This window comes from Thermobia domestica, unplaced genomic scaffold (assembly GCF_964235325.1).
Source record: "Thermobia domestica unplaced genomic scaffold, izTheDome1.hap1.1 HAP1_SCAFFOLD_239, whole genome shotgun sequence".
NCBI classification, from domain to species: Eukaryota; Metazoa; Arthropoda; class Insecta; order Zygentoma; family Lepismatidae; genus Thermobia; species Thermobia domestica.
The window spans coordinates 58,528-86,436 of NW_027655958.1; the positions used below are offsets into that span (position 1 = coordinate 58,528).

Consider the following 27,909-nt stretch of genomic DNA (forward strand, 5'->3'; position numbering starts at 1 on the left):
CACCACGTGAAGGAAGCTGGAAGGTTTTTTTTTTTTTTTTTTTTTTTTTAATTTTTATTTTATTTTTTTTATTACATTCGTTACCACAGAGATGAAATATATTCTTGCGACGCTTAACTGATTGCCAAAAACACTTCATACTACCTATTATCGTATTTACTTTAAGACGATTATCATTAAAACCGGAAGTGGTGTATTTCTATCACTTCCGGTTTGAATAGAGAGTTAAGAGAGAAGATAGTACCTATTCTTAAAACGCTACGTCGATTCCAAGGAAACGCTTCTTGCCATCTCTATCATTTTCCTCTATGCTGATCAACATTGAAAGCAGATGTAATGATTTCTATAAATTCCAGTTTTAATAAAATGTTATGATTAAGGAAGAATTCTTGGGACGCTTAATCGATTGCAGAAAACTGCTTTTCGTTATCTATTACGGTTTTTCCTCTAGTCATCAACGTTAAGGTGGATAAATAGGTGTTCTCGGTGCTATGCTAAACGCTGCTTGAATAGCGCCGCGTTGCCAGATAGTGTTGAATGCTTACTGATATCAGATGATAAAACAAGTAATAATGGAATTCTGCTTGGATACCTATTGGAGAAATTAGTTTTCGACCCTTGCCGCAATTCACAGCTAAGTTCCGCTTCTCGAAATGCAACGCTAGAATCCAGAAATTTTCTTGTTGTGACTACCCCAGTAAACGTACAAATTTGGCAACAAACGCATTATGGCGTCCTGAGCACGTTTCTTATTTAAAAAAAAAAAAAAAAAATCCTTACGTGTAAATTAAAATTTAAATAAAATTAGGAACATTACACGAAAAACGGCCAAACAATTTATCAATTTCGTAATAAGATCGTTACTTTAAAGTACTTTACATATACAAATAAACATTTCATAAAACTGAGCACTTTAGTAAGATCTAAGCGCAAGTGCTCTACCTTGTGTGCTCATTGTAAAACGAATCGAGTATTTTATTTTATTTGTTATCTTTTTCGATATCAGAAGACACAACCAAATAAATCAGTGTCTTGTGTTATAGTTGAAACATAACTCTATCTTATAGTACAATATATATAATATGTAACGTTCCATTACGCACTAATTAAGGAAAAATGAAATGAAATCTTTGAGTTTTACGTCCCACGGTTATGCCGGTGAGGCTAAAGGAGACGGTGACGATGAATAATGAATGAAATGCTGGAATGAAGAAAGTGAGAGGAAACGGGAGAACCCTGAGGAAACCCACGCACACGGTGTTTGTCCACCACAAAGTTCATTTGGCGGAGGCTGGGATCGAACCCGGGACCCCAAACACCAGAGGTGAACGCTCTACCACTGAGCCACCGCCGCAGTAATTAAGGGAATGAGCTGAAATATGTATTGATTTCCGGGTGGTAATCCACCTTAAAACCAGAAGAGATTGATTTCTATCACTTCCAGTTTGCATACCATCTCCGGCTGCGAACTCTATTTTCAACTTGTGACCCTCTACATCCTGCCTAGAACTGCTGGTAATCGATTAAGTAATTCTTGAGTTTTATATTGACTCCCAGCTGGACACACAAGAGTAAATATATAAGGAACTTTAGTAAACCAAACTCTTTAACAAAGAGATAAGAGCTTTCATTTATTAGCCCACCATTAGAATTTTCTGAATACGTTATTAAATAAATGAAATCGTTAAGTCTCACGTTTATGCCGGTTAGGCTAAAGGAGACGGTGATTACGAGAAATGAATGAAATGGTGGAACGAAGAAAGTGGCAGGAAACGGGAAAATTCCGAGAAAACCCACGAGCACGGTGTTTGTCCACCACAAAGTCCACACGGTGCAAGCTGGGATCGAACCCGGGACCCCCAAACACCAGAGGTGAACGCTCTACCACTGAGCCACCGCGCCTCCCTATCTGTTATAAACATACAATATTCAGACAATAGCAGTAACGACGTAATGACAGGATTTCTCTAACTTTTTTTTTCGAGTACAGACCACTTTTATTAGCCTGAATGGTATACATATCACCCTACTCTAGTCCCCTTAGAAAGGAAATGTATTTGTGTGTGTGTTAAATGTTCCAATAGTAGAAAATATAAAAGTTAGTTTTTGATATTTCAAGGCTACCAAGAATATATATATAAATAAAAAATGAAAGTGACTATACTTGTGACTTCATTACTCTTGAACCACCCAACCGATCTCGACCAAATTTTCAACATAGATGAGTTTCGGCCCTGGAATGGTTTTATCACTTCACTTTAACGCTGCAACTTACGGGAGCGGGAAGGGGGAGACATTAAAATGATCAAAAATGACCGATATTAGTAACCAATCCATAGTTTTTTGGGGTCGCTGAGGTGAACAATGCCACTTCTGTCGTCGTTTAAATCCAAATTCAGCTCGCAATTTGGGGGAGGGGAAGAGGAGAGAGACGTAAAAATGATCGAAAATGACCTATATCAGAGAGCGCTTTAGTAATAGTAAAAAGTGACTGGCTAACGGAACATGTTACTAATTTTTCTTATTTTAACCCAGTGAAGCGGGTAATTTTTAATAATACATTATAGTATTTTATAATAATACATTTACCCATGCTACTTGCTTTGTTAAATTGTACACTCTATTATTGTATAATCTACATCTGTTTGAGACTCACATCTATAATATGTGATACGCAATTCCCTTGATTTTTTGAAAATACTAATTTTAATCTGAAAGGACCACCACACCAGACTTCAAGAACCACAGCTTGAGAAACGCTAACCTAAAAATTAAAACTTAAGAAACATTTTGATTGGTAGTTTTCCATCTCTTGTAAAGTAGTGTAGTAAAAATACTACTCTATTACCCATCAATTGAAGTTTTCTGATTTAAGATACGAAATTCGATTTCTTTCAAATTAAAATAATGCACAAAAAGGCAGCTATAATAATTAAACAATGCATCATATGATTAATAGAAGCTGAATACCGAATTCAAATTAGCTTACTGGACTAACATAATCTGCTTCTACCGGTATAATTAATTTGTGTCTTCCGAATATGGAAAGTAAGCTTTTCTTCTATAGCATACAACAACAATTATAGTTTCAGACGTATTAATTCTCCGTTACTAATTCATCTTGTTCATAACAAAAAGTTTACATCCAAGAATTGAACCATGATTTTCCGATTTGCGAACTAAATTGAAATCACTCCTCGCAGTGAGTATCTTCTAAATTCTAATTCTAAACCAATATGAGAATTAATGATAGAAAATTTACAAAGTCTAAAGCACTGCTGGAAGTGAGAACAAGAACCAAAATGATGTAAATGTTTAAAACTAGAATGAAACACTAAATTATAGGTTGAAAATGCGATGGAATCATTCAATTCTTTCGTGATATATTGCAAATAGAAATAAGTTATTTAGTTGCTTTTATAATTACCTACCTCATAAATTCAGTTATATGTTAGTTTTAAAAAGTATACGTCATCCAGGCTTTTCATTCAACTTTGGTTATTGCCGTTAAGATCTAAAAGTAAGGAATTTATCTTTCAAACTAGACTAGACTAGAGTATGACTAGAGTAAATTACTTAGCGAAGTTAAGTCATAGTCCAAAATAGTATATAGGAAATATGTAAAGGTTTGAAAGTGATTTTATTGCCTCTGTCATATATACTACGCTCGATACAATCTCTATATTACATCTATGATGTATATAATCTCTGAAATACACATCGTTACATTACGTTCAGAGAATTATCACACACGTACTTGCAAACGGACTACTAGATTAGTTTCTACAACCAGCCTGGAGTTATTGTATTTTCTGAAAAATGCATTCGCATGCTTCCGCAAGTTCACAAGCATTCGTTTTTTTCCTTCCTTTTGTTAAGCTTATCAACAAACAACTAAAGAGGAGTGCACAAGAATACTACATTCTGTCTACAAGCAATATTTAGAATGCTGACAACAGCACATGCAGCACGAAATAATACCCGAACTACGAACATAAAGCATTCCTAAAGGTACTCAACTATACGCTGAAGGCTACTGGTCTTTACCTGGGTTACAAAGGAATTGGAAATCTCAAAAACAACAGTGTATAAATCAAACCAAGGCTATCACATTCTTTTACAGGAAATGTATTAATGGTTATTTATTCTGCATGGCAGGTGCTGTTAAGTCAGTGATTTTCAATATATGAACTGCACAATCTAAGGGTTTTCTGCACAACTTTCACTGGGATACAAATGTAATTCTGATTAAACGAAAACGAATAAATTTATTTGCCTAGGTATGATTAACATTTCATAGATCCATTATGTTTTTTTTTTTTTTTTTTTTTTTTTATTATTATTAAGAAAAATCCCAACTCAACAACCTTCTTACATCGTTGTCTGTTCCAACAAATACAGATCGTTATCAAGTTAGCAGGAACATCTGTACTCTGTAGCATGTAAAGTGTAGACGTGCAATACTTGAGCGTTGTTAGTGAGGTATTAGATCTGTCAGGCAGTGTCGGGCGAGATAAAATGAAGACGTGTGTTGAAGCGGACACAAACGTGTGGTAAACGACATGGGAAACCTGAGTTTCAAAAAGGCCAACTGTGGATACGCGATTAGTTGGTGAGTGTATATGTAAGGATTTCAGTGTGTTATGTGTGTCGAAAGGAACAATGACCAAGTTGATGACACCTATCGAACTCGTAGCAAAAAAACATCGGCGTAGGAAATGAAAATGAAATATTTTAGTTTTACGTCCCACGTTTATGCCGGCTAGGCTAAATGAGACAGTGATGAATAGAAATGAATGACGTGGTGGAATGAAGAAAGTGGGAAGAAATGGAAGAACCCCGAGGAAACCCAAGCACACAAGTGTTTGTCCACCATAAAGCCCACTTGCCGAGAGCTGGGATCAAAGCAGGAACCCCACGCACCAGAGGTGAACGCTCAACATCGTTGTACAGTAATAATAGACGAAAAAGTTATCTCAGTGATAGGGATCACAGAACATTGAAGAGGGGTATCTTACCAGTGCCTGGCAGCCTGTTCAGAGGATGACAGTCCATCGGTTGCATAATCTGAACACATGCCGTCGGGATCCACTTTCCAAATGGCAATGTTTTAGCGTTGGGGAAAAAATGACGAGAACATTCCGAGGAAACCGCCGACGATTTGAAAACGCATTATAATATAGTCTGATGAGTCCTCTTTCCCCTTATTTTTCAACAACAGGCCACATTTATGTACGGAAGATGCTCAAACAAGGTCGCGTACCGAACTAGTTCTTTTCCGTAAACCACAGTGGCTCTGTGATAATGAGGACAGTGATTTTCCAGTATTCAGTGGATCCTGTGATAACACCGACAGGATGCATTACTGCCAATAGTTAAGTGAACATTTTAGGTGACCACGTAGATCCTATGAACCATATGTTGTTTCCAGCCAATAACGCTGTCTTTTTTTTTAATGATAATGCGCCAATTCCCACTGCTAGAGTTGTTAAGAAGTGGTTTCATGACCATCGTGATGGTCTACAACACTTCCCCTTGGTCTGCCGAAGCCCCAGACTTCAACACGTCTGTAGTCAGGTTCTGGAGCAGATATCCTCCTCCACCCCAAATGATAAACTGAGTACTGTTCCGCACTTAGAATGACACAATATTCCTCTGAAAATCACAAACGACTTACACGCCTCCATTGCATGACGAATGTTCTGTTCTGCGGGCTACCGGAGGCCCACGCCATATTAATCAGGATACATTTTCTTCCAGGTGTTTTGAGCTCCCTCATGGCCAAGCGGTTAGCGTACGCACCTTTGGCGTGGGAGACCCGGGTTCGATTCCCAGCGGTTTTCTTTATTACACTAAATTCTACTCCAACCGGGTGTATCAAAGAAGTTCGGGGCCATACGCCAATTTCGTTCTGAGTGAAAATACGAAAAAACTGGAGTGATGAAAGTTGTTGGAAATAGATGGTTTTCAATCTCGAATTGTGGATTTTTTTTTTCAATCACGCCAACCGTTTGGGCCCCACACTGGTAAAGAGCCCAATGTTAAATAAAAAAGCAAGATTTCCAGTGCAGCAACCTGTTTGAACAGAACATAAGGGCACGAAAAAAAAAAAAAAAAAAACCGCGGGGAACGTGCATATTGTTAAGTGAGGAACCTAAAACCATACTGTATTGTTGGTATGACGAGGGCCAGAATGGAACAGCGTGCTGACTGGTAACGTTGCTTTTTATTTAAAGCTGAGCGCCTTACCAGTGTCCAGCCCAAATGGCCAGCGCGATTCCACCATTTTAAACTGACAACTACCTACAGACAATGCAAAACCACGCTCAGAAATCCTATAATTCTACTTACAGAATTCTGTAATTCTTGAATTTTCTTTAAACTTCTAACCTTTCGACTCTCCCCTGAAGTCTTGGTCACGGAGGTTAAAAACAGGAAAAACATAAGGGAAAAGCTGTGTTATATGGAAACACATTGCCAAGTACGTCAGTGATCAACAGCCGAAGATGCTGCAAACTAAACATGGCGGAGTCAATTTGTGTGTCTTTCTTGTTGTTTGTTGGAAGGTTGCCAACTCATGTTATTATTTCTATTGTCACGTCAATGCTGTGAAAATTTTGTAATTGGCGCCACCCATTCGTCACTCAACCATTCCTTGTCTAAATTTAATTGCTTTTTTAATGAATAAATAAATTTTCAATAAACCCGACACCGGATTTTCCGCTTTTGAATCTCTAATGTGCTCCTTTACTCGGACTTTTCTATTTTTTTTTCTTTTGCCTATATAACTCTCTTGGCAACTGCATTATATTTCATAAATACCTGATTTTTCATTGGGATCTGTGTAATAACTCCTTAAATTGGGTAATGTTCTCTTTCAAAGTTTTGGGGGGCTTTAAGGCTGTACACAATACGCTTTTCGAGGTTTCTTGGTTTAGCCAGGAGGTATAAAATTAAAATTTACTTAAAAGAGAATAAGTGTTTCGATCCATTAAGAGTTCTTATAGCCCAAGGCTCAAAGTCGATGTACTTTACAAATATAACGACCGTTAATGAATCTGATATCTCATATATTAAAGTCCATCGTACTGAAAGAAAAATTAGAATCCTACATTAAAACTAAAAAGCAGAGTACGATATCAGAACTCGAGTTGAGCAATAAGAGTTACATATTCTTAAAGATCATCACGTGGTTAGTTAATTAGCAAGGTATTAGCTGCAGTCCGCCAATAGGGCAATAGTGATGAGACTTCAAAGGTAAATGGGAGTCTTTGCCAAACACCAGGAGAGAGAGTTCCAGTCACCGAACGTTGCGTCCACAGGAAATCACTCTTGTCCGAGCGATTGTGGGGTCAGTTGCCTGCAGCAACCATTCATATATTACCATGCCAATCATCATCGCTGACGGGAAAACTCTTACGCCGATGTGTGTCCTGCTGTCCGAAAGGAACGGCAACTTCTCCAACAATAATCCCCCCGATCCGCCAAACATCAGATCCTTTCCCGCCAGGACAGCGTATATATCGAAAGTGCACCTAGTGGAGTTTTATGATAACGTGTTCTGAAACAGCATTCCAAACAAGAGGGAGAACATGTATCTCTTACTGGAATCGTGGACCCCGAACAAGACAATGAGTTTTCCGACAAATTTGTTCCTGCGAATGTCACATTCATGAAGAAACTAATGCTGGCCGGATGAATAGGACTAGTGCAGCCCCCGGACGAGTACTTTTTCCGTCCTTACAAGAACTTTGTCAAATTCGTCACTGACACAATCATACTTTCCCAGGAAACGAACATCTGGCACCGTGAAAAGTTCTTGACTCTCCAATTGTTTACGTTGTATCAATTCTGTGCTCCCCTTTTCCGCTACATGGTTCGATTTGCTTTCTATAAAGTGGGATACCTGGACATCTAACCGGAAAGATTCCAGACACCCATTCGGTACTGCTTCTACTTCGTTACCACTTTGTGTTATCACTGCGAGACGATGGCCATTGTAATACGAGCACATTGTACAAACTGCCTCTGTTTGGAACATTCAATTCTTTCTACTCTCCACATCAACTGTGTGGCTTGCACATCTCATATGAATCGCTATTTCACCTTTCCAGATACTTAGGAGAGACGGGAGAAACGCTTTCTTTCTTGTATTTGCCATAGACCTCCATGTTACTTTTGAAGTCCCATCACTTTTTCCCTATTGGCGAACTGAAGCTAACAAATTGGTAATTAACAAACTGCTTGATGCTCTTTAAGGATATATAACTCTTATTGCGCAACTCGAGTCCTGATATCGTACCCTCTGCTTGTAAGACATCTTAAGAAAAAAATATTTTAGAATCGTATATTAAAACTAAGACATCTTAAACAGCAACATGGGCAGTTAGAATCAAAACTAAATACCAGTCATGGAGTTATTCGCCAGTTTCCACCGTTAGCAAACGAAAATAATAATCTACACATTCTCATAATGTCATCGCTTTTCTTCTACATACAACACTTAAATTTCCTATATGCATTGGTTGGTTGGTACGTTTGGAATTTAATATTGCCTTTCAGCACCGAACCTATACGGAATTTGGACCTATAACTTAATGTGCAACCCGAACCACGTCATCTCCAATCGGGAATTAAACCTGGATCCGCCGTGCGGAAGGCATATACGCCAACCATACAGCTCATATTTCTTGTTTAGTTTCAAAGTATCCAATCTTTTCATTAGTTTCTCCATTCTCATAATATTATTCTTAAAGACATATGGACGGTCGTTGGATACATAAGCCAATGGGAATACTAGTAATAAAGTGCGTATTGTAAGCACTGATTCTCTCATTTTACTTAGGAAAATGAAATCTTTGAGTTTTACGTCCCACGGTTATGCCGGCTAGGCTAAAGGAGACGGTGATGATGAGTAATAAATGAAATGGTGGAATGAAGATAGTGGGAGGAAACGGGAGAGCCCCGAGAAAACCCACGCACACGGTGTTTGTCCACCACAAAGTTCACTTGGCGGGGGCTGGGATCGAACCCGGGACTCCAAGCACCAGAGGTGAACGCTCTACCACTGAGCCACCGTGGCCCCTAATCATTTTACTTAGGATTAAGAAATATCTTAATTTTACGTTGAACAATATTATGAAGGAAATTACTTTTTTTTAAAAGTTGCAGCAGCAATAAAATAAAATATGTGTATTTAGAATGGCTGCAAATTTTGGGATAAATTTTACATTTGCTCCGATCTTATACACTACGATTTCCTCGCTAATATATTCGCCTTTACATTTGCATTCCATTTAACTCATTTCTTCATTTTTATGCTGCTTATATTTCGAAAGCCTCTATTTGCTTCAATCGCTCCTGCATTGTATCCATATTTCTGTGCCATGGGAGCTTTCCCGAAAGAAAACAATGAAAAGAGAATGCACCTTGATGTATACGTCTTTCCCAGAGAAGATCCTCTAAATACGGGAATGTACATTTACTTAAAAAAATATTTTACTCTGCTCATTGAAACTTTCTCGAGTGTTTCAGCAAGTAAAATAAACATTCTGCAGAACAGATTTTTCTTTTTTGTCTTTTAAGATGAAATGTGTCATTATTTTTAATTTTAGGCACTATATTAGATATAGTAAAATAATTATTTTAAGGGGATCTATTTCGGAAACTACGAGATTCAGAAAAAAGGTTTTGAAAACTACATACAATCTAATTTTGATAGTCAAACTAATATTCACATTCGATCTAGTTCATTAATACGTGCATTTTCTTTTACTTCTAAATATTATAGGTATAGAAATACGGATTTTTTTTAGCGCCTCGCTTATTGCAACTTTTTTTGTCCCATTTAATGTAAAAAAAAAAAATAATAAATAAAAAATCACCTCTTGAAATTGTTCCCATTATTGGCAATAGTGGTGCCGGACCTATGCAACGTAAAAGATTACGGGGACGTACTAAAAATGAAATGAATTCTTTGAATTACGTTCCACTATTATGCCATGTACGCTAAAGGAGACGGTGATGATGAGAAATGAATTTAAGGGTGGAATGAATAAAGTGGGAGGAAATGGGAGAACCCCGAGAAACCAAAGCACACGGTGTTTGTTCACCACAAAGTTCATTTTGTAAGAGTTGGGATCGAACCAGAGACCCCATGCACCAGACGTGAACGCTCTACCACTGAGCCACCGCGGCTTCTATGGGGGCATAGTAACTGCATGATTTTGCCATTTATGCAACAGATTCTGAAAAAATCTGTAATTATTCAATAAATTCCATCTGTAGTAGAACCTGAGATCAAGGTAACTCTAGCTTCGTAAAGTATTATAAATATATCAACCAGTGGCGTTGAGCTGGGGGGAAGGGCTAAGTTTGCACGGTTTACAATGTAACCAGGTTAAAACGGTAAGAAACTAGTAACTCAGAAACAGTCTGTTTATATATTTTATGTTTACATTAAAGAATGAAATAATAAAGTTTTACTCATGAGTATTATCCAGTGCTTCTCTTAAAACTATCAAATATTCATTAATATTGTCATGTAACTATATAATTCAAATTTGACACAAGTACATGAGAAAAGAACCAACCTAAAGCTGTAAAACCCAATAATCCCCAGACAATCTTTCACTGAGAAATAATCATATTAATATTCATATAATTTTGAAAAAGAGATTCATGCAGAACAATAATATTCTTCCATTTTTTTTTTTTTTTAAACGAAGTTCTTGAAACTGTGATTGCCTTAGGGAAAAAAAAGTTAGTTCTATACATATAAATATGTATAAAAAACAATCTACAAGCATGCAATGACCAATACTAAACAACAGTAAGAAACTAACACCCAATAAGCGAACAAAACTGGGAAAGAACAAACCAAATTAAAGTGAAATATTACTTACTTTCCCCAGTTGAATTAATTACAGTTGTTTCACTGCTACTGATTGTGGTCGTCTTCACAACTATCGATTCGGTTGTTTTCGAACTCACTTCAAACTTTTCCGTTTTCAGCTCCGATCGGCTTTCTTCGGACAATGACGTGCTGTTGAGATAGAAATTTTATAATAAAATGAAGTAATAATAATAATACATTTAATATGAACTGTTCACGCTGTTGTTTGTATCCTAATATGTCCTTACTGGGTCATTCCATGTGAAATCAACACAGCCCACAACCCGACCATCTAGATTTTTACCAATTTTTAGTATTTCGTAGGGATTGTCGAGATATGAAATTGTGCAAAGTTGTAGCTTCCTGTGTGACGAAGTTTCTGAATTATAGGGGCTCAAATATACGAAAAAATCGTCAACTTTGGTACATACTGGAAACTTTCGGACAACACTGCTCTTGATCTAATTGACGTAGAGAGCTGATTCTTGTTTTGTTTGAAAGGGCATAAAATAAGCTTTCCAACGATATATCGCATGCCTAGTTTTGGAAGACTATCTATTCAAGGTCACCCACGGTGACCTTTTGACCTTGAACTTTTGAGGATGCATACCTTCGATTTTTCTAAAACTCGCATATAATTTACACACAAGCTTACTCTATAACATAACGGAAACAGAAGTTGGGACGGTAATGGGAACTTTCAATAAAATTGTTTTTTCAGTAACACTTTTTTTCGTACCAGACAGTTTTAATTAATAAAAAGCTATATCCATCGTGTCCAAGCTGGAAAAGTTAGTTTATTTGAAAAATAACGTACCACGTAAGTCAGTGAGTCCTCAGACGTATCCATGCATCCAGCCGCTGCATTGTGACCGTACTTTCCTCTGAAGTTAATGTGTATGTTCTTCCTGTGGCAGTGCAAGGATCCACTTTTCCGAGAACATCACACCTTCGTACCCAACAAATATCTGGGTGTTGCGGGAATACAAAAGATCCTGATGGCCCATGAGGATGAAGGAAATTAATTCCTACATCATCCGTATCTTCAGATACACTACGTACACAGCCGAGCCACCAATGTTTATTGTACACACGTAACAAATCCATTTATTTCTTGAAAGTGTAAGGAATCCGAATGAGCCACCAAACTGTGTTCTGTATATTCATTACACATAGAATAACGTTTCACATGTACAACATCTTGTGTAACAGGAATAACAGCATGAATCTTTTGGGCGCCAGGAATGGGAATAGCTTTAGAAAAACGGTCACACAGGAGTGACGCTTCCGCTTCATATTCTTTATTAGTGACATATTTAAAGTTCATATGTTTTATATTTTGCCTTGCCCAATCATATAATTGTCTTGGTGTCATTATCTGGTCACTATAAGGTCTTTGCAAACTTACTCTTCCAGCAAGTCTCTTTAAAGTTCCCCCTAGTCCATCACACGGACTTTTTCCATGTGCGGTCGCAAAAAAATGCCATTCAACAGGTACAGAAAAGTCACTTTCATGATAACTAATATTGATGTTCTTGCGATTTTTGTAATGAGCTGCTGCTCCATCGGAGAAATAGTATAATTTTGTTAAATTTTCGGAACCGAATTTGTCTTTTAGAAAGGTAATAAGTATTTTCTGCAGTAGGTGCACTAAAGTTGTATCATGTTTGAGACAATCAGATATGACGATCACATTGTCAGTAATAACTGTAGACGTCTGGGGATTTTTGTAGTATATGCAAAACGGATGAATAGTTGCTTGACCATTATTCCAGTGGAAACCTTGTGACGCTTCTTGCAAAACAAATGAATAATTTTCTGCAAAATCACAAAGAACAATGCACTGTTTATCAAGAAGATTTTCTTTAAGTTTTTCCACTAGAATATCTAAGAATTCTGCTGTAGGCTTCGTAAGCGTTTCAAGTGTTGATCTGTCTGTCGCAATCCACTGTTTGTATGTGACGTGTTCAACTAATTGCTCGTCTAGTAGTGTTTCAAAGTGTTCACGTATGCCTTGCGGTCCTGGACATTCACGACACTGACGAAAGTAACATTTCGGTTGAGCTGGGTTACACACTAGTGCACTTAAATACGTTTCATAAGATTTTGAAATACCAGCTGACTTACACGCGTCTAACATCAATTTTACATTTTGGTGGATTGTACATACGCAGACAATGTGTGTGCCACTACTTCCAGCCAGTACACAGTTTTTCGGGCGCAATTAGGCAAACTTCGAAAATCCCACATGCATATCTGGATTCTCCTCTTTGAAATGGACATAAACTTCTTTTAAGTTGTTCAGGATTAATCGTTTCTGTACATGTACCCTACTTCCATTAACTTTCATCGAAACAAAATCCTTTTTCCCAGGCAAAACACGACTAACTGAATTACTATTGTACAACTGTTTTATCACATCCACTGTTGCGGGCGGTAAAGTCCTTCCAGGTTTTAGGTGAGGTGTAGTTAAAATTCCATTGGTCTTTACAAGTTCTTTCGCTTTACGGGCCATGTACTTAGTGCAGTGAAATTCTTGCTGAATTTTTTTTTTTTTTTTACAGTCCAACTTTTTGGAAGTACAGTTAGTATTGTTACTTTCATACTTCTATCCGCTATTTGAAATTTTTCTTTTAACTGAGATATAATTTCACTTTCTGCTGCATTTTCCTCCCCGGGCTCTGTAGAAATGTCTAATTTTGTTCCAATAGCTGAATGTATTTTAATCATTTTCTTTGCAGGATATGTTGTTTCACTAAGCCTTTTCTTTTTAACTGGTGATTCTCCAATATCTTTTAGGCTGCGGTTCAGAGATTCTAACGCACTTTCTTTGACACACTGCTCAATATCACTTTCACTGTTTTCAGCATCGGTGCTGCTACTTATCACATTCTCCGTTACTACAGGAGTCGCACCCGCATCACAAGTTGTTGCTAGTTTCTTACGACAGGAATCACAAATTTTAAACCCACTTTCTAACAATGTACACTTCGAAATCATCTACGGCAACACATTTCTCAAATTTCTTTTGACATTCCCATGTCCTTCTATATTAAATGGATTACAGCACACTGTCTTCTTAAATCTTGACGATGACATTATTCTGACAATAATAATTCGTTAAATAAACTGACCATTGGAACACGGACTTAAGAGACACCACAATTAACCTTCTGTTTTCAAGTACAAAGTCTGTACCAGCACGTAAACACGCTGAATCGTACACTCGAACGTATTAACTCAGTCTTCTATCAACATAGTATGCACACCTCTCAATTCTTCCAAATCTTTCTGTAGCAGATGATTGCGCAATCTATCACGCTGTTGTGCAATGCTACAGTGTTGCAAACTGCTTTATACATTAAAACTCTGTCTGGTATGATAAAAAACTGTTACTAAAAACAAATTTTTGAAAGTTCCCATTACCGTTCCAACTTCTATTTCCGTTATGTTATAGAGTAAGCTTGTGTAAATTATATGCGAATTTTAGAAAAATCGAAGATTTGCATCTTCAAAAGTTCAAGATCAAAAGGTCACCGTGGTGACCTTGAATTGATATTCTTCTAAAACTAGGCATGCGATATATTGTTGGAAAGCTTATTTTATGCCCTTTCAAACAAAACAAGAATCAGCTCTCTACGCCAATTAGATCAAGAGCAGTGTTGTCCGAAAGTTCCCAGTATGTACCAAAGTTGACGATTTTTTCGTATTTTTGAGTCCCCATAATTCAGAAACTTCGTCATACAGGAAGCTACAACTTCGCTCAATTTCATATCTCGACAATCCATACGAAATACTAAAATTTGGTAAAAATCTAAGATGGTCGGGTCTGAAATCCCTGTTTAATTTTTTTGAGATAGAAATTTTATAATAAAATGAAGTAATAATAATAATACATTTAATATGAACTGTTCACGCTGTTGTTTGTATCCTAATATGCCCTTACTCCTATTTTTGTCTGGCGTTATACTGAAATTTAGTATTAACTCACACTTAGAATTAATGCTTCACTTGTTACATTCTTCAGTCCGTACCTCTTTTCGAACGATCTTTACTTACAATAATATTAAGAACAACAAGAAAAACAAGAAAGGAGGAAGAGAATGAGTTTTTATCGGATTACAGACTTGAATTACTTGTAACTCATGGGTGACTTGTAAAGAATAAGTCAAATGAAAATGAAATCTTTCAGTTTTACGTTCCACGGTTATGCCGGTTAGGCTAAAGGAGACGGTGATTATGAGAAAGGAATGAAACGGTGGAATGAAGAAAGTGGGAGGAAACAGGAGAACACCGAGACAACCCACGAGCACGGTGTTTGTCCACTACAAAGTCCACAGGGCGCGAGCTGGGATCGAACCAGGGACCCCAAGCACCGGAGATGAATGCTCTACCACTGAGCCACCACGCCCCCAGCATAAATCAAAACTCTCTATTTAAAAAAAAAGAAAAAAAAAAGCTGTGATAGAGAAGTATTGCTAACTAACTAACTGAACTCTATGGCCTATACAACCCAGAGGTTCAATGACGTATTTACAAAAGCTCTTTATTGGCTTCTATCCTTAGCCAATGTGTCCACTTTATATTCTTGTTTCTGCGAGATCAATTTTAGTACTGTCCTCTCATCTGCGCCGAGTTTTTATTATTATTATTATTATTATTATTATTGAGTTTCGAAATTAAAATTTTGCCAAGAAAGAGTGGGAGAGGAAATGGTACGAAGTCCCAGGCGTTCAACGCGTTGCCATACCATGTCACTAGACATGTCAGACAGAAGTGTGTGAAGATTACCACCACTTCCACCAGATTTACACTTTCATTCATACAAAATTCAACTGGTTCACCGGTTTTGTCCTCAAGATTACAATGCACCCACTCACTTTTTTAGCAGGTTGATGGGACTAATGGAAGACACAAACTATTCTGCATAAATTGATAATGTCAGACAAGGCACACTTCCACATTAATGTGTTAATAAGCACAATTGTCACCCAAAAACTCACGGTGATTTATGAAGTGCCCTTCATAGCTCAAAAGTAACGGTGTTGTGTCTGCTGGAATGGAATCACTAGACCATATTTTTCTCAAGATGAAGATGAAACCACTGTGAATGTCACGTCCGCTCGGTATGTGTCCATGATGGAAAAATTCCTATTGCCACAACTGAGAAGGTATCATATGGTTTCAACAAGATGGAGTCACAGCACACACACAGCCAATGCAATCATGGCGACTATTCGGAAATGTTCCCAGGAAGGATAATCTCTCATAACGATGATGTGTGGCATGTACGCTCGTCGTATTTGTCGGCATGAAATTTCTTTTCGTGGAGATATTTAAATCAAAGTCTATGTAACACAATCTGCAACCTTCCGTAATTTGCGTGACTCTTATTCGACAGGCAATCCAACAAAACCCACTGGACACGGTGCGAAGCACGATGAGTGCTCTGCGGCGACATGTAGAGATGTGTTTGGAATTTAATGGCGGACACCTCAATAACATCATTTTCAAGACATAGCCACCACACATTTCGCTTTTGTATGTACTTCCTAGAAACGTAACAGCTTCTGCAATACGGGTGACTTGCAATAAACATTTTGCACATAAAATCGTCTATTTCTGCAGCATCCTTTACAAAGGAATATTTTAAAGGATTCGGATCATTTTATACTGAGGATATTTATATTGCCATTGAGCATGTTCAGGAAAGTTGCAGCTGAAGTCAGTCGAGAATCTTTTAAATGAGTACAGAAATAGGTAGACTGACTTGATGCCTATGTGAACTTCTTAACACTGAAGTTAAGCTACAACATTCTACAGTGTAATGTACAACTTGTGCCCTTAAAATCGATCAATTAGCATTAAAGTTCTTAAATATTTCAAATATGATGTTTTTTTTTCAGCTCTCTACATTTTTTCATTATTTTATTAATACGCATTACTATATACAAGATATTAGATCTCTAAATCACTTTTAAGCTTATGCCCAAGTAGTTGCGCCAGCTTTACTGGGCACAGATCAAGTTTAATAAGACATTTTTTTTTTTTTTTCGGTCGGCGACTCTTGGTATTTCTTGTCGCTGTAAACGAAACCTTAAAAGAAAACTGAGCACCCAGATTCTGGTCTATAAAAAAAAAGATATGATGACAATTATTAGTTTCTTTAAGAGCATTTTGTAGATACTACCTGACTCATTTTTTACATTTTTGATATTCTTATTACAATTCGAAAAGGTGTGAGTGAAGAGTCTAATTCTGCCTATAGAAGAAACGGTATAATTAATTTACTTACACTAAATGATCTTTGACGGAATCTATTGTGATGTCTCCTACACTCAGGTCTTGTGGATCTTCCGGTCCGTTCTCCTTTGGTCCTTCAGAATCACGGAGTTTCTCATTGACAGTGGCGTCATGTTCATCTACAAAAAGATAATAATACAAACATATCAATTAACTAACGATCTTCACAATTACAATTACAATCATTACTCTAGCAGAAGAAACACACATTATGGCATACACAGACTAAATAAACGTGTATGACGAAGTCCCTATACAGTAAGTAAACGAACGAACAAACAAACAAACAAAACAAAGTTTGGCACAGTGTATAAGAGAATTAAAAAAGGAAATGAAATTAAATCTAAGTTTTACGTCCCACGATTATGCCGGTTGGGCTAAAGGAGACAGTGGTGATGAGAAATGAATGGTGGAATGAAGAAAGTAGGAGGAAACGGGACAATCCCGAGAAAACCCACGAGCAGCGTGTTTGTTCACCACAAAGTCCACACGGCGCGAGCTGGGATCGAACCAGGGACCCCAGGCACAGAAGGTGAACGCTCTACCACTGAGCCACCGCGGCCCCCAGAATTAAAAAGGGATATTTCGACGATTTACTTTTAAAATAGCATAGTTTCAAACTATATAAACGTACTAGAATTCAACATTAAACATAATATTAAAACCGTAACTCCACTTCATGGCTTTGATGAATAGATACTCTGGACGATTACACTGTAAATAAAAGGAAATGCTGAATTATAATTTAACATGAGAACAAATTAATTCTGGAGACTACGTAACAGAACAGGAGTATGTAAACTATTAGTGTTCATATTTTAAAATTCTGGAGACTAGACAACAGAACGGGAGTATCTAAACTATTAGTTTTCACTTTTTAATCAGAAGCTCCCTTACTTCGGATCCACCGAACATTCATCGTGTATTTATTCATCTATACTCAATACGGAAGCAGAGATGATATTTTCATTACATGAGTCTTGACCGATTTCTTTCCAAAATTATTTCCACACTTTTATAGTTAACTGTTTACAGTACCAAAACAAATTACTTTCATACAGCAGCATACAATTAATAATTCTTGTATGTGTAGGACACGACTATTAGTGAACTCGAAGTTTTTTTGGAGTTTTTAATGTCTTTTCTCAGCGCCAACGCTGAAACAAAATTGGACTTGGGCAAAGTTTAAAAAACACGATCGGGTATCAAACCCAAGTCCTGCATCAAAGACAAGAATGGAGCACTGAACTATGAAGGCTCTGACATGTATATTATGTTGTAATTTGAATCGGGAAATCTTGGGGCCATTAGTATCGAGTAGTCATTTCAAACTCGGCGACGACGTTTTAATATGCACATAAACAACAGTCATATTTAAAAAGCATACTGCGTAATTTCTTTCTTTATACTTTTATTTGTATAGACATGTACCAGTGAAATCACAAACTAGTGTAAACAATGGCTTTCGTATATAAATAGTTATTAAGCTGTGTGGAAAATTGTTACTCATTAGGGTATTACCAAAAAATAATATGTATTTGTATATTAGCTATCTGGGACAATTGAACTTGTAAGTCTATTCTATGCAGTTCTTTTAAGTTTATTTTCTGTAAAGTTTATATATTTCTTTCTTTTTCTGGTTCTTTCTCTTCGCAATTTTGATAGAAGATACATGGTACATTTCTACGATTTTAAATGAAAACAAACAAACAAAGACAGGCAGACACATAGGGAGACTAAATAAATAAATAAATAACAATTTAAAAATAAAAATATGATCAATTCACAAATTTTTGCTGCAGGTTGTAGTCCGATTAAGGTTTGAGATATCGCAGATGATTATTCATAACCTCTGTTTTTAGGGAACATGAAAATGAGTGTTATAAACACAAAAAGAAAGAAGAAGAGAAAAAAGTTGTCAGAACAGACTCAGAACATGACCTGAGAGAGAAAAAAATAGATTGAAAATGTAAAACGTACCTTTGATATCATCTGTTTCTCCGTTGACGATTGGTGTTTCAGGCTGTGTCACTGGTTCCTGTTGTGATGGCTGTTGCTTCTCGCTTTCCTTTTGCTCCTCCTTTTGCGGTTGTTCTTCCTCATTTGAAGACTGCTCCTTCTGTTGTTGTGATGGCGGTTGTTGTTGTTGTTGTTGCTCCTGTTGTTCCTGTTCTGCTGGTTTCTCCGTAGCAGCAGGAGTGGATTCTTCCGTCGGCTGGGGTTCAGGCTTTGGCCTCACTCCTTCTGGAAGCTCCAGGTGACACCGTGGCTCTGTGATTCTTGAAGCTGACAGGGTTACTCTCTGCAGTTCACTGGATGAATGTAAATAGAATGCTTCGCCACTCCTTGAGAACGTCAAACTGGATATGCCGCTATAAAAGGAATATATCTATGTATTTTATATCGATAATGAGTGGTACTATAGTATATATATCTATGTATTTTATATCGACAATGAGTGGTACTATAGTTTCAAGCAGCGTAAAACCTTGCTAAATAAACTACCATACTACAATCCAGTAAAATCTACCAATTTTTGATATTTGCCTAATTTTTTTTTTGCTCAAAGCTACAGATGTGACGTTTGTAGAAAAAATGAAATGAAATGAAATCTTTGAATTTTACTTCCCACAGTTATGTCGGTAAGGCTAAACGAGACGGTGATGATGAGTAATGAATGAAATGGTGGAATGAAGAAAGTGGGAGGAAACGGGACAACCCCGACGAAACCCACGCACACGGTGTTTGTCCACCACAAAGTTCACTTGGTGGGTGCTGGATCGAACCCGGGACCCCAAGCATCAGAGGTGAACGCTCTACCACTGAGCCACCGCGGCCCCATTTGTAGAAAAAAGGTACCCCACTGTTGGACATTCCTGCACTCTATCACGACGCCTTCAAATTTAGGAAGCTATCTGAGGAACCTACTGACAGATCGCAGAAACGTCATAACATTGGGGTAACCTCTTTGTACAGACCATTTCTCTACTCCTCTCAGCAACAAAAGATTTTGAACGGGTAAGCATTTAAACTTAATATACTACCGATTAATAATATTCATAAAAAAATCAGAGACTGCGTATTTTGTGATGCTTCCTTACAGAAGTTTTTTTTTTTTTTTTTTTTTCAAGGATTTTTTGTTTTCTCGAAACAGCTGTAATGAACACTAATAATAATAGTGGAAGAAACTAGAACTTGTCGCGAAGTAAACCACTACCGTACTTTACAGACTATAGAACGCACTTTTTTCTTCAAAAAATTGCCTCCAAAATTCAGGCGAGTCTTATACTCGAAATTAATATTAAAAAAAGTCGAGTTTGATTTTAAATTCCCGCCATTCTTAAAAGTGCCCATATATTCGATGCCGCGGAAATACTTATTTCTATCAGGCAACATTGGATTCAACTCGCAGCAGCAGTGCACCGATGCGACGAACATGAGTTGCGGAGATTCACAAGCTTGTTAACACTGTCTCCTTTCCACACCATCATCACAAAGCCAGAACCACAAACTAGAATATACAGACCGTACGCTGCGAAAAACCGGAAATAAGACGAATCGTAGCACCTCTAAAATGAGACGACAAAACTAACCAGTCGATCTGTTATTCGACAACCCAATCTAATAATAAAAACGGTAAAAATGTTCCGATATTTTTTTTAAAAGATTGCTTAAAAATTAAGCTGCGGGTCTCATAGTCCATAAAATACGGCTTATTGAATTTAACAAGACTAAATAGTTACCAATAATTTATCTCATATAACTTTGCGCCGTAAAAATATGGAAAAAAGTGGGTTTGAATTTTATGATAAGCGATTTACAAATAACAATAAATTAAACACATGAAAACTTTTATATGTCTTAATGCTAATTTCTAAAAAGTAGCTCACAACTTCAAATATATAATGCGTGTTATTTACTTCTATGGTCTCCTGTTTAAGAAATATACTTATAAAATGAGCACTGACAAGAAAAAAATAAAATGAATAATCAATTGAGTTTAACAAAGGATGTCTTCCTTTTAAATTCAGCCTTCCTTTATTCAATCATAAATTCAAGTTTTGACATGTCCATTTCCAAATAGGTAAACGAGAATAAAACTACGGGTACTATATATATAATGTAAATAGACTATTATTATTGATATGATATGACAGTACACTTCACACTTTACAGAAAACTGACTGACCGGTTATTTACTTAAAGAAAAACGAAGACAATCCTTACAATGACTACATTAAACTCACCTCAAGATAAATTATTTTTGAAAGTGAATGTGAAAATAGGCGTCATTTCACAACTAAAACTCAGATATATTTTTTAGCGGAAATAAATGTGCCCTCAAGACAAAAATCTGAGCTAGCTCACAAAAAGAAACTCAAAAGAGACAGACTCATAAAAGAAACAAATTGCTCTCCTGCTTCAACGATTCAACATGTGAGGATCCGTACTAGCAGTTGCAGTACTTCTCATCTTTAGGAGACAATAAACATGTCCAAACTCGCGAACTGGGCTTCTGAACTCAATCAGCCTCGAGGTCTAAAACTGAGCACGACCCCTGTAAGTGAACAGCAACCCAGAGCTCGAGTGCGAGTCCCATTGAAAACAGCGAACTCAAGCCCAGCGAGGTTAATGAACACGAGATCATATCAGCACAAGCTTCGTTGATGATAGCCAGCCGAAGCCCAGTGAAATAAATGAACACGAGATTGTGCTAGCGCTAACTCCACTGACTATAGCGAGCCCAAGTCCAGTGATGTTAACGAACATGGGATCATGCTAGTGCAAGTCTCATCGACGACAGCAAGCCCGAGCTTGACAGTTTGTGAATCTGAGATAATGTACGCCTCGCTGTGATTTGAGAGTGTACGTAGCATAGGAAGTATTGAGCATAGAGATCCTGAGGCCGTGCAAACTCAAGTGAACCCGACTAGAAAACGGCCAGTTCTGGGAGACAAATATGATTCCTGGGTTTCACGATTTTACAACACCCGTACGGAAAAATCCATATGATTGAGTTTGGATGAAGGTGTTGCACATCTGATGGGCATTTTCTCTGAATTTACATTCGAAAACACACGTGTGCGTCAAAACAGCGTACACTCACTCCGAACTGTCAAATATTCTAATCTGCATGATAACATATCTGGGAAAAGTAATGTTATGTTTCCTCAACAGGTGGCAGAAAAATCGTAGGTCTAGATGCACGATCCAGTTAGTGGCAACGGAGTAATATCAACAGGCGAACAGATGTTTGAGCTCTGAAAAGCAGAAGCACATTATTAAGTGTTACTGAAAGTTTGAAAATGTTGTTGTGCTTCAGAGATAGTGGAGACGTGAATATGCGACTTGTCTATCTTCAAGAATAACAATTACACGTCTGCGAGACAAATTCGAGGTCCATGGAACAGTGTGTGATGTACAGAAAGGTCAATCTGGGCGACATAGTACAGCTACAAGTGCTGAATCCTCAGCTGTGGCGCTGGAACTGTTTCAGCGTTCACACAAAAATTTTTAAGGCAAAGGTCACATGAGAGCGGTTTACGTGCTAGTAGTGTGCTGCGCTTATTGGAGAAGGTGAGTTGCGTGTGTACATTTTAAAGCCGGTGCAACAGCTAAGTAACTATCCAGATCGCAGGATATAATTTTGTGAATGGGTTCGGAATACAGTTACACCGGAATTTATGGGTAGTATTATTTGATCGACGGATAATCCTTACATTACTGTTGAAAAGGCTGCGAATTGGCCTGGTGTAAATGTGTGGTGTGGTTTCTCCCCTAGGGGACTCACTGGGCTTTTGCATCTTGACGGTACTGCAAATGGAAAAAAAAATAAATAAAAAAGTACTCAACAATGCTTGCTGCTTCCATTTTACCTGTCATTTGTGCAACGTACGATAGAGACAGGTTTTTATTACCAACAAGATGGTCGCCCGCCGCACTATCATAGAGATGTGCGAGCATACCTAGATCAAAATGTACCAGGCCAGTGTATCAATCAAGTTTCGTGCACGCTCTCCAGACTTTACGCCACTCGATTTTTTCTTGTGGGATAGGAAAAGATGAGATGTATCACCGTAAACCACGTAACCTGGACACACTTCATAATAATATTTAAACGATGTGCGCATAAATAACATTCAACACTTTGGTCCGAAGTACAGAAGCAAAATGTATCGATACTGAAAGTCACGTTTTCATTTACCTTAACCACTATTCGGAACGTTCAGTTTAAACAGAAAGTACATTTATTTTTCAAATTGGACAGTAGGCATTTTTTTCTCCCGAAAATTTTTTGATGCGCCCACTATAATCCAACCAGTAATTGCATGTTTACATAATGATACGGCGTCATTACTTTCTGGTATTACACACCTGCCCTATGGATTTTAAAAATACACCAGCAAGACGCCTCGTACTTACTTGATGTCCTCTCTCCTGATACAATTGGCATTGAGCTGTCGTCTAAGGTCAGGAATGCTAAGAACTAAAACATCACCTAGATTCGTCAAACATGTAATACAGCTTTCAGAATATTGGCTGTCGGACCGTGAGACAAAGTTCACATAGCCTATCTTCCTAACACGAGCTCCTTCATGGGCAGTCAACTTGTATTTGCCAAATGGTTTCAAGTTTGGTAAAGTGAAGATCTGAAACACAATATACACACAGTATAAACAAAAATTTAAAACACATTTAGTTTACAATACAAACGCTCAATCTCATTACAATGGTGAATAAATAGACGGTAAGGCCAAATAACCGAATTAACTATGCTAGATATAGTTCTACCACTTCAAATTTAAACCCATATTATTTAAATATATAGTAAGTTTACCTTAAGAGGGAGCTTTATTAATGGACAAAATTTGGGAACTGTGCTGAAGTTTTCAGAATATTTCCAACTTCATTTTACGTAAACACAAAGTTCTGCTCAGTTATCTCAAGTTTCTTGTCGGTATTCTTGCTCAGTAATTCTCCCGTGGTATTCCTATCTTCGTTAGCAACTGATGTGTATGATTTCCCAGCCAACTGCAGCAGCCTCTGTATATCCTTCCTTTCATCCCCTTGGCTGGGACGTCATATTGAGCATACGTAAGAGGCAAGAACCTGCATTTGTGCTAAAGTCGTCAATGATGTATAAACACTCGGCAGGAAAGACATGCAGCAGCATTTAAAATGGAAACCGGGCGCCTTCATATATTTTTCTATCACTTTCTTCAAATTTATGTGATATCTAAATACATAATACAGATGTAGATACAACAATGCTACTTGTAAAATATCTGCTAATTTCAGTAATTTGATTGGTATATTCTGAATAATTTCCATGCATGACAATAATATGCGTATGCTCGAGGTTCATACATGTCAAAGTAGTACAATATAATATAAAATTTAATCGATCGAACTTCCATTACTTCAAGTGCTGAATATTACCTTTTAATTTCAAACAGAAATAATGTGCTTTTCAGTTTAACTGGGTTATGGGGAAGCACGATAACACATTCGTGTTATTTTGATTCCTGATAGCACGCAACAGGTTGGTGGGCAACATGAAAATTTTAAAACTTTTCTCTCTCTCTTGGGAAAGCTGTTTTATACTTTGATAAGGTCTCTTCTTCGTAACTACATCTAGATATTCTATCCTTGGTCTTCCTCTACCTGGTTTTCCTTCTGCCTTTCCCTTTATCAGCACGGTGATTCAATCGGAGTGCCGAATAATTCTTTTTCCTATTGTCTTTATGATCTGTCGTCTTTCATTAGCTTTCTTTAGCACGTCTTCATTCCTTTTCCTCTCGGTCCATGAGATGCGCAGCATTCTGCGCCAACATCACATTTGAAATGCTTCCAGTTTGGATATTTCAGTTTTTCTCAATGTCCACGTCTCTGATCCGTAAAGCACCACGCTCCATATCAAGAGTCTTAATAAATTGTTTTCAAATGTCCAACGATATATTTCTTGATGTTATTACCTGACCAGGATAGCAGTGCGGTTTTGGGAGGATGGCGCTGCTGTTGTGTTTACATCAGTTTCTTGGCAAGCGCGGTGGGACAGGGGAGCGGACAGTTTCACTCTGCAGTGTATCCAACGGTTTTTAAAAGTTGCAGTTTGGATGCTATGCATAGCCTAATCTCTTTCCGCTTAATAAAGAACGCCGTACGTTAGGAGGTTGTAGTGAACCATTCCTGCAGTAATGCAGATGTATTGTGAATAAGGATATATGAATTGAAATTACCAATTTAAGAACAACATAGCACAATTGACAATTCAGCGAGCTTCTACCGTGTATTAAGCAGATTGTATAAAAATTGATTACGTTTTATTCGATGTCATTATAAAACAGGAGCAGCTTGTAAAACGCTGCTCGCTAATTTGTTCGCAAGTTAATATGGAGGGTGCATTTTTGTTGTTGTAATTTTTTTCCTTGTTACTTAAGATGTTCTGCAAAAAACTTCAATAACTTTTGAAACTGTTTGTCTTAACTTGAGCCAGGGGCGGGTCCAGGTTGAATGTTTAGGGGGCGCTCGTTCGAAGTCAAATCAAGGTAAGAGTGTATTGACAAAAAAGAGTGAAACAACTTTAGAAAAGGACAAGTAGCTATTGTCTGCAATTTCTAGAACAGAAATGGCCACCTGCGATTTCGAAGGCGGATATTTTTTTGAACAAGAACGCCAATGTAAGTAATTTCTTGCAATTTATTGCTTTATTTGACTTCTGCAACGTAAAACAAAAACAAAGTAAGGCCTACCTATTTTAAGTTTTATTTTACATTTATAATACAAAGGTGAAAATTCTTAGGTTTTATTTTTGAAATAAGAGAAATATCCTATTCTGGGATGCAATCGCCCCGATCGCCCCGCCCCCTGGATCTGCCCCTGACTTGAGTATATGCGTGAAGTGGTTTATTACGAACAGGACAAAAAGAACTGTAATAGATTGATTACAAGTAATCCGGTTAGAAACACTGCTGCTTGCATTTTAGTTCCAAAACCGGCCGCCCGCACTCGTTCGCTGGTCAGGTAATAGCATAATTCTTTTCCTTCTGAATGCTTGTTTAGCCTGCACTATTCTGAAACTTACGTCTTTTTCACATCTTCCATCCGAGGATATTAGACTTCCTAAATAGGAGAACGTCTTAACGTCTTCGATTTTCTCTCCATCTAGCCATACGTTTGTCCTTTTCTGTCCTGCTTTCTGCACTTTATCACTTTGGTTTTCTTATTTATCTTCATTTTGCATGTTAGCATTTACCCCAATGGGTAAAATTTAACGACAATGTGTCCATTTTGTTTATTTGAATCACATAGCAACATTTTTTGTTTTTCTTTTTGAACACATTTAAAATTTATTATTTCTACGACTTTAACGTCGGGGGTGGCAAGATGGCGTAGAATGTTCTACACAATGGAGCGTCATGCTCTTCAATTATTTCAATTTCATTTTTAACAACAATTTCAATTTTGGACACAATTTAGTGCATTACAATTTTTATAGTGATTTACATAATTTTTTGTATGTTCTACGCTTCTGCCTTCCTTTTTAATTCACAAACTAGTGTGGAAACAGAACTATTTGAAACAGGCCAATTCGTCCATTTTGGAACGGGCCATCTTCTACAATTATAATAACAACAAAAATATTTAAAACAATTCTAGTGAAGCAGTCAACTTGGCCTTAGTGCTGTGACTTTTAATTATAAAATCTCCCGCGAGGGAGATGAATAGAATAGAATAGAATAGACTTTAACGTCATTGTTTATATTACACCCAATTACAATTACGATTCTCTTTTAAACACGCATCTACAAGATTATTAACTAGGAAAATAATGGTTGGAAGTTTATGCAAACACGTTCGAGCAGAAAATGTAAAAAATGGCAAATGTCGTTTTAATACAAGATATTACGATTAATATAAAGATTATTCGTTCTAATCTTGAGTGATTAGCAATCGGTGTATTCCCATTACCAGACAGAACTTAACGATTTTTTTTTTTAATGAAACATTATCCGATTTAGATCGAAATTAAATTTCAATAATCAGCTCCATACTAACCTTAAACTGTTCCTCGGAGCATATAACAACTCGATGTAACGATGAAGTATCAGGTTGCTGCGCCAAACCACGTTCGACTTCTAATGGTTCTGGTAAAGGTGTGTTTGAACCATCTACAACAGTAATCGATATCACTGGAGCTCTGTGTTTCAACTGGATTTCTTTACCTAAAAACAAGAACGAAACAGAAGTATTATAAGCTATTCCTAATATTAAATATTACAGGAAGGATCTGAATAAAAACGTACTAGCCCCAGTAACCATTTGAAACTCAAACTTCGCTAGAAATAGCAAAACAGATGGCGTTACCAGCGATTTCCATGACGTATTGAAATACTTGACTCACGTATAAATATGTGATTTAAAAAAAAAAAAAAAACTGATCAATTGAGAAAGACTGGATAATCCCAATACTCATCCAAGTAGAAGCACTAACATTTTTTACTTATATAAATACGAATTAATAAACTCAAAAGGTACTTACTTTTGCTCTTCCAAATTATTATAGATTGTTTAAGAACTTAAAGTAAACGTCGAATTGTCAATAACAACTTTTAAGCATTGTCAAGACTAAGGTAAGGAAAGATATCTAGTACGCGATCGATAATTTGTCTGATCTAGACAAAACTTAGCTGTTATAAAACTTGATCTGC

The 27,909-nt window shown here is 37.1% G+C and overlaps 1 protein-coding gene across 4 annotated transcripts in view; it reads right to left on the reverse strand.

Moving 5' to 3' along the window:
* l(2)gl (LLGL domain-containing protein l(2)gl) overlaps window positions 1–27,909 on the reverse strand; it is a 243,921-nt gene that overhangs the window by 14,174 nt on the left and 201,838 nt on the right. For all 4 annotated transcript variants that reach the window (XM_081747438.1, XM_081747437.1, XM_081747435.1 and 1 more), the window contains 5 exons: window positions 27,257–27,423; window positions 23,621–23,847; window positions 19,178–19,569; window positions 17,190–17,316; window positions 10,905–11,044 (listed from right to left, as the gene is read on the reverse strand). In XM_081747438.1, the coding sequence (XP_081603564.1) occupies window positions 10,905–11,044; window positions 17,190–17,316; window positions 19,178–19,569; window positions 23,621–23,847; window positions 27,257–27,423 (1,053 nt within the window). The remainder of the gene's footprint in view (window positions 1–10,904; window positions 11,045–17,189; window positions 17,317–19,177; window positions 19,570–23,620; window positions 23,848–27,256; window positions 27,424–27,909) is intronic.